The sequence below is a fragment of the Ziziphus jujuba genome, chromosome 6 (genome assembly GCF_031755915.1).
Source record: "Ziziphus jujuba cultivar Dongzao chromosome 6, ASM3175591v1".
NCBI lineage: Eukaryota > Viridiplantae > Streptophyta > Magnoliopsida > Rosales > Rhamnaceae > Ziziphus > Ziziphus jujuba.
This window is the reverse complement of record NC_083384.1, coordinates 11410907-11424306: the sequence shown is the minus strand read 5'-3', so window position 1 is coordinate 11424306 and position 13400 is coordinate 11410907. Positions and strand designations below refer to the sequence as shown.

Below are 13400 nucleotides of genomic sequence, written 5' to 3'. Positions count from 1 at the left end.
TAAACATGTCATCCGTCAGATTCATCCCTGTGAAACTTCTCTAACAAGAGTATCCAATACAATAGCTGTATACCTCACAGCTTTTTTTTTTTTTTTTTTTAATATCATCAAAAGTTGTTCTTCATTTTTTCAATGTGACAAAAAAACAAAGATTATAAAATAGAGGACTTACTCAAAATTTTGATTTGATGAAACTAAGTTTTTAGTTGTACACCTATATATGCGAACATCGTAACCTTTGAAAATGTTTTGTTTTATGCACACATCATAGGATATTTTTGAAAATGTCCAGCTTTAACAGTCTTCATACAAGATGAAAAGTTCCAATATGCAAATTTCCAAAAGGTACAAAATGGATAATACTGATGTTAAAGCAAAATGAGACATTCAAAGAAAGTGGAAAAATTATAATTTCCAAACATAATCTGAAAAATATGGTTTACAAGGAGAGCTCAACAGTGAGAAAAGTAACATGAATAGAAAAGGGTCAAGCAATCATTAACTTTCAATTACATTCCCCAATATATTAGAGCATATTCATATATGTTTACACCTCTATATACCTTGATCCTTAGATACGATTCAATTCTTAAATTTGAGAACACAAACCTACAAGGCTAAAGACCAAGCAAAAAGAACTCGCCAAGGTAAACTTATAAGATCCCACATTGGTTGGAATGGGGAATGAAGCATGGCTTGTAAGCGTGTGGATACCTTTCCCTTGCAAACGCGTTTTAAACCCTTGAAGGCTGGGTTGTAAGGGGATTTCCCAGGCCCAAAGAGGACAATATCGGACGTGGGTGGTCTGGACTGTTACAGATGGTATCAGAGCCAGTACCTGGATCGGTGTGCCAGCGAAGATGCTGGGCCCCAAGGGGGGAGGATTATGAGATCCCACATCAGTTGGGAAGGGGAACGAAGCATGACTTATAAGCGTGTGGATACTTTTCCCTTGCAGATGCGTTTTAAACCCTTGTGGGCTGGGTTGTAAGAGGATTCCCTATGCCCAAAGAGGACAATATCTGCATGCGGGTGGTCTGGGCTGGGCTGTTACAAAAATGCTCAATTACAATCGAAATAACCAAATCAAAAGCGTCAAAGGAATACGAAAACATGAGGACATCAAAAGTTAGTATATATGATGGAGAAAAGAAGAAAAACAGTTAATATTTTAGAGGAGTGAAGAGTAAGATAGAACCACATACCTTGTTTAGCTTTCTACTTCTTTTATGCGCATAATTTAGATATCCTATTTAAATCTTTTAAATTCTAACAGACCTGCTGACAACTTGAACTTTTGAGCTTTTCTTAACAGTGATGGCAGGAGAAGTTTAATGATCAGCTACTTGCTTTGGCTGTCGACTTTGAGAGTTATTATCATCACAGCTTAGGCAATATTTATTATAAAGGCAATGATTAGTTACATTTCTCAAATATTACTATGAGTCAAACTTTGCCAGTTCGTCTTTTAAACATAAAAAGGGAGACCTTTTTCTCTTACCATCCAAAAAGCTGTGATTTTTATTCTACACATTTTAATATATTATAAAAAAAATTTGTCAATTTAAATATTTCAATAAGAAAATATTTACTATAACTTAAAGAAGAAAATTTTTTACTCTTACCTAACAAGAAAAACTTGTAAGGCTGGAGACAAATTGGTGTCGTCGCACAACAAATTTGGAAGAGATTGCTCCCTTTTATACAACGAAATATCATGTCATGTACCCAAAAAACCACAACAAGAGGAATTTTAATAAATACATTGCAGGGGAAAAGGTGTAGAAATAAAGTTAAATAATCTACACAAGAAAATTCAACTTCTCCCTAAAGACCAAGCAAAAGCATATATGTATACATGTGACACATCTCATCCAGCTATAATATGGTGCCTGAGGCACTTAATTATTCTGCAAATTTGTTACTCAAGCTTTGAACATGACCCTAAAAAAAAAAAAAAAAAAAAAAAAAAAAAGGGGTTCTGTTTTGAATACAGGGTTGGATTACAAAACTTTAGTACTTTTTTGTTCAAGCTTCGAATATGAAGGGGTAAAAAAAAACTAAAAAAAAATAAAAAATAGAAAATAAAACATAATACATATATTAATTTTTTTAAAAATCAAATAACTAAGCTAATTTTTTTAGTCTTTACCTTACCACATTTGTATGCACTCTTTATTTTAGTTTGTTCTGAAAGCAGGGGAACTCCGTTTTGGGGTCCTTAGTTGCAATTTGTATGTCTATGTCGTGTTCTGTACAGATTGTACCCCAGATATTGGCATGAGAAGAAATCCTAAAAGAGCTTCAAGCCTGTGAATAAAATATATATGTCTTTGTTTTGTTCCTGAGAATAAATCATAAAATCTTCTAGCCTGTGAATAAAATGTATATGTATAAATGTTACATTTCGAATGAAAATATATTAATTTATTTTAGTGCTCTAGTTTGGACGGAGTTCGATCAAAGCTCTAAAAAGAACAAGATTTAGGGAACGAATACAAAGGTCAAAGGCTTTATAATTGAGAAAGTAAAAGGAGGTTATTCACTAGCCAAATAAGAAAAGAAAATCAATAATATATATTGAGGGTCTCAACTGAAATAGACAGGGAAAAACAAAATGATAATAAGATGTATTAAACTTTCTTCTTTTTTTGTTTTTTTAATTCTTTAGGCTAAATCCAAATACCAAAAATCAAAAAATTAAAAAAAAAAAAAAAGATGAACAATGCTAGAACATAATTCAACAAATTTTAGAGGTTTATAACGTGTAGTACACAGAGGTTAATTAGTTGCAGGACCTTGTGCTACTGTGCTTCGTTGGAGTTGGTCGAACCAAAGGAACTTTCTTTTTCTTTTCTTGAGAAACACTCAATCAAACTAAAAACTTAAAGAAATCTTTGACTAAGTACTTGATATTTTCCTCCGTAATTAAATTCATTAGATATCCATACCATGTAGATTAATGGAATTTAAAAGAAACCTTTCACTAAGTACTTGATATTTTTCCTCCATAATTAAATTCATTGATAAAAGGGGCAGCATAGCCTCCGTCTGAGATGAGCTACTCAAGCAAGCAGAGTAGGCTCGTAGAAAGAGAGCTCTCTCATGTTACAAGTTAGCAGGTGAGTTATTGAAGAGTGCCAGGTGTTTATACGTTAAGTGTCCGAATGGTTATTTTGTGTGTGGGTCCCATTGAATATATAAGTGTTCTAAGTTATTTATACGTAAGGGTCTTGTGAAATCATTAACACAATATAAATGATTTTTTGCCCAACAAACAAATCATAAAATCTTCAAGCCTGGGAATAGAATGTACATGTATAAATGTTACATTTTAAATGAAAATATTATTCATTTTGAAGAGAGGGCCAAACAAGATGATAATAAGATGTATTAAACCTTTTTCTGAACGAGATTTCTTTGGGCTAATTCCAAATACCAAAAATATCGAAAAAACCAAAAAATAAAAAAATAAAAAAACAAAAAAACAAAAAAACAAAAAAAGGATATAATAATGTTAGGACATATAAATCGACAAATTTTAGAGGTTTATATCGTGTTGTACATCAAGGTTTAATTAGTTGTGGGACCTTGGTTACTGTGTTCTGTTGGAGTTGATTTTATCAAACACTTTCTTTTTCTTTCGTTACCAAACTTAAAAAAAGTCGTTAGTTGCTGAAATACTCCCTCCATAATTGAATGTAGTAGATATCCATACCATCAAGTGCTCCAAATTTTCTTCAATGGGGTCCTATAAGCTGCAACTTCACCAAATTCAAAGACATGACAAAAGAAATAGCTAGTATCACATCTTTAAATATAAATTTTTTTTATTATCCATCTAGATTGTAGTGTTACTTTTCTTAATTTTTATCTCCATTTTTAACTTTGCAAAAGAGAGAATATTAATTTTTCCTTTTTTTCTTTTCTTTTTCTTTTCTTATTTAGATTTTGAGAGTGATCTTGATGAGCTTGTAAACCATGGAATCTATCACAACGTCAAACCTCAACTAGCTAGTGGGAAAACACTGAAAAAATAGGGCTATCATCAAACTCTTAGAAACTGGAAAGAGAATATAATGATATAGTTATACTATGTATGAGGATATCTACATTTTAATACATTTTAGTACTTTGTAATTTCACGGGATTACATGCATAATATACAATATTTGCATTTTGACAAAATAGGATATCTGCATGGTAGAACTTTTGTGTGATAAAATGTACGACGTATAAATAGACTATCCTAAACTTTTCAGTTTTTTTTTTCATTATCTACTATATCTTATGGAATTGATATATTGTCACTATAATGACTATCATCAACGGAATATCCATATATTATATGCAATGTCTACTTTTCTATATTAGATTTTTAATATAAAAAGGTAAAATATAATTAAATGCATTGAATTAGTGTTTTAGTACTTCTAAGAAATATAATTTAAATATATTTGAATAGACTTTAATCTTTCAATTAGTATTTGTGTTTCCATCCATCTCATACATTAATGTTATTATCAACTGGCCTTTATTATTGCCCAAAAAAAAAAAAAGGTCACCATTGAAATTAAAAAATTAAGGACCTTAAAAGATTGTACTGAACCCTTTTTTTTCTTTCCACAGGCTAATCCAAATTAACGCCAAAAAAAAAAAAAAAAAAAGGCCAGAATATAACCTCAGCAAATTTAAAGATAATTATATCGTGTTATTGTTATTATTATTATTAAAAATAATAATAAATAAGAGAAGGAGAATTTGGCACCAATCTTGACCCCAGTTTAGTGGTCATTGCCAACTCTCGGCTTAAAGCCAGGTGTAATTTTGCTTGTTTGGTGGCCAGCCCAGTACTACTGTAATCACAACAGTACCCCAACTTCATAATTGCGGAGAATAATCATACCAACTAGAGCTACCATTTTTCTTTCTATTACTTGCCTGCAAGCAATCAATTACTTCTCCATATAATATAAGAAATTTTTGTTCTTTTACATTTTTGAACATCAAAACTGGCTTCGGATTTGTAGAAATTTTCGTGTACCCCAGATCATCCTATATCGATTCCATAAACAGATGTCCATGAAGCATTCATATTTGAATTGCAGGTTGATTTTTCCCATATCTTTTGGATGTGGGATTATTCTTTTATGCATGAACGCTACTTTCGTATCAGCAATATCCATACCCAGTTATGGAAATGAAACTGATCGTCTAGCTTTGCTAGACTTGAAGAGTAAGATAATCCAAGATCCTCTAGGAATCATGAACTCCTGGAACGATTCCATCCATTTATGCCACTGGGTTGGCATTACATGCAACCGATCAAGCCAACGAGTATTGGTTTTGAACCTGAAGTCTCTGGAGCTCTCTGGTTCAATATCACCTTCAATAGGAAATCTCACTTACCTTACAGAAATTCACCTGCAAAACAACAACTTTCACGGCGAAATTCCACAAGAAATGGGTCGTCTTCTGCAACTTTGGCATCTTAACTTATCGTTTAATTCCTTTGGGGGAAACATTCCAACAAATATAACACACTGCAAAGAGCTAGCATATTTTCTTGTGTTTGGAAACAAGGTTACTGGGTCAATTCCTGTCGAGTTGAGTTCATTGTCTGAACTGGTGTACTTGGACTTTGGAAAAAACAATCTTACTGGAACAATCCCAGCTTGGATAGGAAATTTCACTTCTATGTACGCACTTTCATTTGGCCAGAACAATTTTCAAGGAAGCATACCTGAAGATCTTGGCCATTTAAAAGGCTTGGGGAGATGTATACTCACGGACAATAATCTATCTGGTATTGTTCCTCCTTCAATTTATAATATCTCTTCCATATACTATTTCACATTTACACAGAACCAGATGCATGGAAACCTACCACCAGATGTTGGTTTTACTCTGCCTAATCTCCAAGTATTTGCCGGTGCAGTTAACGAACTAACAGGCCCTATTCCCATATCATTGTCAAATTGTTCTGCACTCCAAGTGCTTGATTTTTCTCAAAATGGTCTAATTGGGTCGGTTCCTGAAACATTAGGAAGCTTGCCAAAAGTGTATAGGATAAATTTTGAGAACAATTTTCTGGGACATGGAAAAGCCAGTGACCTGAATTTTTTCAGGTCTTTGCCTAATTGTTCCGTTCTAGAGGTGTTGGGTATGGGTGGCAATTACTTTGCAGGAGAACTGCCTACATCCATAGTTAACCTTTCATCGTATATGCGCATATTTACTATTTCTGGGAATTTCATACATGGAAATATTCCAAATGGGATAGGTAACCTTATTAAGCTGATCCTTCTAGAATTGGCAAATAACCAGTTAGGAGGCAATGTCCCAGAAGCGATAGGGAAGCTTCACGAGTTACAGTTACTGTCTTTGAGTGACAATAAGTTTTCGGGCTCAATACCTCTTTCCCTGGGTAACTTAACTTCATTGACTGTCCTCCATATGCAGCGGAATAGATTTGAGGGATGTATACCTCAAAGCCTTGGAAACTGTAAAAATTTGATAACACTGAGCCTTTCGGGTAACAACCTCAATGCTACCATTCCCAGAGAGGTCATTGGTCTTTCTTCCCTTTCAGTTTCTCTGTCATTGTCTAATAATTTATTGACCGGCGCCTTACCATCTGAAGTGGCTAAGTTGAAAAATCTCGGGGAGTTGGATTTATCAGAAAACAAGTTAACAGGTGAATTGCCCAGCACTCTTGGACAATGTATAAGTTTGGAACGCCTGCATTTGGAAGGCAATGAATTTGAAGGTCCAATTCCTCAGACTCTTGAAACTCTAAGAGGTTTGGAAGAAATGGATCTTTCCCGCAATAACTTATCTGGGTTGATTCCAAAATTTCTTGGTAAACTTTCAACTCTTAAGTTTCTTAATCTTTCTTACAATAATTTCGAGGGTGAATTGCCAAGAGAAGGGATTTTGGCAAATGCTACTGCGGTTTCGGTTCTTGGAAATGATAAGCTCTGTGGTGGCATCCCAAAACTGCTTTTACCTCCATGCCTCAAGGAAAAGAGCAATTCAACAAGAAAAATATTTTCTCGGAAGGTGGTAGTCCCAGTAACTTGTGCTGCTATATTGCTAGCAGTTATTTTGAGCTTTTTGGTTGGGTATTCCATATGGAGGCCTGTTACAAAATCTTCGACTGAGGATTGGCAATCGAATATTTCTTACTCGGATCTTTTTCAATCCACAGATGGGTTCTCTGAGAACAATCTAATTGGTTCGGGTAGTTTTGGTTCTGTATATAAAGGAATTCTTTCTAGAGATAACAAAATAGTCGCGATTAAAGTATTAAACCTTCAGCAACAAGGAGCTTCCAGGAGCTTCCTTGATGAGTGCAATGCTTTGCGAAGCATAAGACACCGTAACCTTCTTAAAGTCATAACAGCCTGCTCAAGCATTGACCACCAGGGTAATGACTTCAAAAGTCTAGTTTTCGAGTTCATGGCCAGTGGAAGTTTGGAGCAGTGGCTGCATCCAAGAGACAATGGAGAACACTTGAATAAGAGATTGAGCCTTATTCAGAGATTGAACATAGCCATCGATGTTGCTTCTGCTTTGGGTTATCTCCATCACGATTGTGAAACACCTATAGTTCATTGTGATCTAAAGCCAAGTAATGTTCTTCTTGATGAAGATATGGTTTCCCATGTTGGTGACTTTGGACTAGCAAAGTTCCTCCTTGAAGCATCTGATAATCCCTCAGAAAGCCAAACAATTTCTGCTTCGCTAAGGGGTTCTATGGGGTACATTCCTCCAGGTATGATTTTTTTTTTTTATTTATATCCCAAAATGAGATAAATCTTAGCTCTTGATTACCATAACATTTTGCTTCTTAAACCAAAAGGATATGATTGAGAAGTAACAGATCCAAAAGAAGTAATAATGCACTTACTTTTCAACTACTACTTAAATTTGTTGATTCTTAGCACCTATGGACTTGACATCATAATGAATTTATTGAACCGTAGAATATGGCATGGGAGGCCAAGTTTCGATTCTTGGAGATATCTATAGCTATGGGATACTCTTGCTAGAGTTGTTCACAGGAAAAAGACCTACAGACGATATGTTCAAAGATGGTCTAAGCATTCACCAGTTCGTTGCTATGGCTTTGCCTAACCATGTCATGGATATAGTCGATCCTTCGTTGCTCCTTGAAGATGATAATCGTGAGGAAAATGAAAGTGACATTGAAGAGATTGCAATCATTGAAGTCAATCGCCAAGTCAATGCTGGAAAAGGAACAAATGATTGTTTGGTTTCAGTTATGCAAATTGGGGTCATCTGCTCAAAATTCTTGCCGGGAGAGCGGATGCTTATGAATGCAGTTGTCAACAAAATGCAAGCAATTAGAGAATCATATCTCAAATGCAAGAAGAGCGAGAATATGAATAGGTTTTAGTTGTGAACCTTGCCACAGTAGCTTCATCTTTATTTGGTAAGCTCTTTGAATTTGCATGTAAGCATATAAATGCAATGTTTGGATCTTTTAAGCACTCCTTCTTTTAGCTTGTTCTATGGCATTCAACTACACTATCTTTTCACCCCAAAAAAAAAAAAATAAAATAAAAAAATAAAAGAAAGAAAAAAGAACAAATAAATAAATTACACTATTTTGCCATAAAATATATAGTCGGAAAAACAGGGGAACTCGGTTTTTTTTTTTTTTTTTGGGGGGGGGGGGGGGGGGGGGGGGCTGATTCTTCTACTCCACACGCTGCCTATTTGTTTTTGGGTCGTCAAGACAAATTACTCATGCGGAATTGACAAGGCTTACTATAGCAAGACTTTTGAATCGCAAGTCACTGTTTCTTTGGACAGTGATTCCAAATTTCTTTTCTCCATCCCAATATAAAAAAGAAAATGTATATTAATTTTAATTTATTCTGTTGAATTTTTATTTTTTTTCAATTAAGATGCTCACTTGGGGAGGCATATAGTTAGTCATTCCGTCAGTCTCGTTAATTACATGATCAAGTGTCCTTCATTGAAATTAAATGAAAATTTTCAGGTCTTGATTAAAATATATAAATTTTGGGGGTCTCAATTGAAATTGACAGGGCCAAACAAGAAGATAATAAGATGCATTATACTCTTTTTTAAAGGTTATACCGTGTTACGTAGTGATCCATATAGCACACTTTCTTTTGGTTTTGTTTTTTTGTAAAATTTCTCTCTTTTGTTGATTAACTAACAAACAAACTTTAAACATAGAAGTCTCTGGCTATAAGTACGTTGTTATTTTCGATTTCAATAATAAAAAAGAATGTACTTTTTGGTAATTAAAAAAAAATGTAACTTGATATTTTAGCTTTCAGTAAAAAATAAAATAAAAAATAAAAAATGCAATTGATATTTTCACTTTCATAACAATAAAAAAAAAATGACATTTTCCTTCCTAATTAAACACATTAAATATCCCTGCCACCTAGAGCTTCTTACCTTCTTTAATGTGGTCCTACAAGCATTAACTTCTCCATTAAATATATAGATGCACCTATTTTCCGAAAAAATATATGTACATTTTCACTTTAATATGCATTTTAAGTTATTTGCTGTGCCATAAGCTGAAGTCTGTATCTGGAAAAAAAATAAGGTACATCATGGAGCATTCATATTTGAATTGTAGGTGGATATTGTCCATGTTTCTTCAATGTTGGATTGTACTTTTCTGCTTGAATGATCATATGAAATCTGCATCCTCGACAGCCACTTATGCAAATGAATCTGATCTTCTGGCTTTTCTAGACTTCAAGAATCGGATAATCCAAGATCTTCTAGGAATCATGAACTCATGGAATGGTTCAATCCATTTCTACAACTGGGTTGGCATTACTTGCAACCAATCAAGCAAACGAGTCGTGGTATTGAACCTCAAGTCCCTAACCCTGTTTGGTTCAATCCCACCTTCAATAAGAAATCTCACTTACCTCACTGAAATCCACCTGCAAAACAACAGCTTTCATGGTGAAACTCCTCAAGAAATGGGTTGTCTTCTGCAACTGTAGCATCTTAATATATCTTACAATTCCTTTGGTGGTAAGATTCCAACAAATATAAGTCACTGCAAGGAGCTAAGGAATTTTCTTGTATTTAGCAACAAGCTTACTAGTTCAATTCCAGTCCAGTTCAGTTCATTGTCAAAACTAGTGCTCTTGAATTTTGGCAGAAACAATTTTACTGGAACCACTCCACCTTGGATTGGAAACTTCACTTCTCTGGCCGCTCTTTCATTTGGTGAAAACAATTTTCGAGGAAGCAAACCTGAAGATCTTGGCCACCTAACAGGCTTGGGGAGATTCATACTCAGTCAAAATAATCTCTCTGGTATTTTCCCCCTTCAATATATACTATTTCTTCCATGTTCTATTTCACATTTACTGTGAACCACAAGACATTGGCCTTACTCTTCCTAATCTCAAAGTATTTTCCGGTGGAGTTAACAAACTCACAGGCCCTATTCAATTGTTGTGGTTCTCTGACCACTATAGAGAAGAAATATGAGAAGAAAAATAAAAATATAATTCTATTATTCTATTATTCTTTGGAAATAGATTACAAAACACAAAACTTCTCTCTTGGATTCTCACATGGAATCTCTCTCTATTCTATCACACTCTCTCTCTGGAATTTGATCACTCTTCTCTCAAGCTTGTACTGGAGTCTTAAAAGCTCTCAACACTCCTCACTTAGGATGATATTGAGATTGCTTGGCTTGGATTAACAAACCACGAGGATGGAGCCTATTTATAGGCTCACAAATTTGGTGCATGTCCTTCATTTTCAACCTCTTCTGACATTCAACACCGGCCTCTAACATTGCCCACAATTGTTGAGCAAAATTTACGTTGGAAGTTATAGGAAGAGCTGTAGCAGTCTTCACACTGTCGGTGCAGTGGAGCGACTGAACTTCACAATTCTCCCCCTCCAGCCACATTTAAAAACTAATGGTCATCTACCATCCATTCTGGCTATGTCTCTGCATAGCTTCAACTTCTCTTGAGTAACAACTTTTGTTAGCATATCTGCTGGATTCTCCTTTGTATGGATCTTCATCAACTTCAACAACTGTTGTTCTATTACTTCGCGTATCCAATGATAACGGATGTCAATATGCTTTGTACGGGAATGATATATTGAGTTCTTGCTCAAATCTATAGCACTTTGGTTATAACAATGTATCTTGTAGTCTTCTTGCTTGATGCCCAGTTCTGTGAGAAAATACTTTAACCACAATATTTCCTTATCCACTTCTGCTGCGGCAATATACAATGCTTTAGTAGTGGAAAAAGCAACACACTTCTGTAATCTTGACTGCCATGACATAGCTTTCCCTGCAAAAGTGTAGAGATAACCTGATGTAGACTTTCTATTATCAGGGTCTCCGGCTATATCTGCATCTGTATAGCCTTCTAAGACTGGGACACCTCCCCCTAGCACAAACATAGCTTTAATGCACCCTTAAGATACCTGAGAATCCATTTGATTGCTTTCCAGTGTTTCTTTCCAGGATTTGAAAGAAATCTGCTCACGACACCTACTGTATGAGCAATGTCTAGTCTGGTACACACTATAGCGTACATCAGACTCCCTACTACTGAAGAATATGGTACTGAAGCCATCTCCTTTATCTCTTCTTTGCATGAAAGGCACAATCTCTTGCTCAACTTAAAATGATTTGCAAGTGGAATGTTGACTAGTTTGGCTTTATCCATGTTGAATCTCTCTATCATTCGTTCAACATACTTCTTTTGAGATAGCCATAACCTTCTGTTCTTCCTGTCTCGGATTATTTGCATTCCTAAAATTTGTTGAGCTGGTCCTAAGTCTTTCATATCGAAGGACTTAGACAATTACTTCTTCAGCTGACTAGTTTTCATTGCATCCTATCCAACGATCACCATGCCATCCACATATAGCAAAAGTGCAATGAAGTTTCCATCTGGAAATTTTTTAATATAAACACACTAGTTTGCTACAGTACTTTTATAGCCTTGATTCACCATAAACGAATCAAACTTTTTGTACCATTGTCTTAGTACTTTCTTGAGGCCATCGAAGCTCTTCTTCAGCTTGCATATGAGGTTTTCTTTCCCTAAAACCTCAAATCTTTCTAGCTGCTCATGTAGATTTCCTCATGTAAATCACCGTGAAGAAAAACTGTCTTCACATCCATCTATTCAAGCTCTAGGTTTAAACTTGCTACTAAACAAAAAATGACTCAAATTGAAGTCATTTTTACCACTGGTTAAAAATATCATCAAAGTCGATTCTTTTCTTCTGAAGAAATCCTTTGACCACCAATCAGGCATTGTGTTTCACCACCCTTCCGCTGCCATCTTTCTTGAACTTGAACACTCATTTATTCTTTAGTGCCTTCTTTCTTGTTGGAAGCTTAACCAACTCATAAGTATGATTTTTCTGCAAAGATTCCATCTCATCTTGCATTGCTTGCAGCCACTTTTCTTTGTCTTGATGAGAAACAACCTCCTGGAAACTCTCTGGTTCCCCCTCTTCAGTAAACAGAATATACTCAGATTCTGGAAATCTCTTTGATGGAATTCAGCCTCACTCAGATCTCCAAACTTGTAAACCATTGGTTTAAGGAGGTGTACCATCATCTAACCGCTATGATGGCCCTACGGCTTCTTAAGAGGATTGAGTCTCCCCCTGCTCAAAGTCCCTTTCTTCCTCCTACTTCTGGCATATCTTCATCCACCTTGTTATCCTCTATGGCTATTTGTGCTGGTGTTGAATTAGGACCAAAATCTTTGGCACTAGAACTACGATTTGGAGACATTCTAGGCTTTTCGATGTCTTCCATTGTCTGGTTTTCATGGAACACTACATCCCTGCTTCTAATAACTTTCTTTGTTTTCGAGTCCTATAACCTGTATCTGAATTCATCATCTCCATATCCTATAAAGATGCATGGAGTAGATCTTGCATTGAGCTTTTTTCTGAGTTCCTTGGATACATGTGCATAAGTTAAACAACCAAATACTCTTAAGTGAGAGTATAAAGGAATCTTACCCGACCATACTTTCTCTGAAATTTCAAAATTCAACGGTACTGATGGTGATCTGTTGATTAAATAGCAGGCGGCACGAACAGCTTCTCCCCAAAATAGCTTTGGTAGCTTAGCCATACTGATCATGCTTCTGACCTTTTCCACAATTGTCTGGTTCATCCTCTCGACTACTCCGTTATGTTGTGGGGTGCGAGGGACCATCTTCTCATGTCAAATGCCATGTCTTCTACAATAAGCATCGAACTCCTTGGAAGTATACTCGCCTCCACTATTTGAACGGAGACATTTCAGGTTCTTTCCTATTTCACGCTCTACCATGGTATGAAATAGTTTGAAGTAATCCAATACT

General features: G+C 35.3%; 1 protein-coding gene across 1 annotated transcript; it reads left to right on the top strand.

Annotated features, from left to right (window-relative positions):
• Positions 1–5380: 5380 nt before the first annotated feature.
• On the top strand, positions 5381–8572 carry LOC132804159 (putative receptor-like protein kinase At3g47110). The gene is made up of 2 exons (XM_060818168.1): positions 5381–7777; positions 7989–8572. Exons 1-2 carry the CDS (start codon positions 5464–5466, stop codon positions 8420–8422), a joined length of 2748 nt encoding a protein of 915 aa, XP_060674151.1. The 5' UTR covers positions 5381–5463; the 3' UTR covers positions 8423–8572.
• The last annotated feature ends 4828 nt before the right edge of the window (positions 8573–13400 follow it).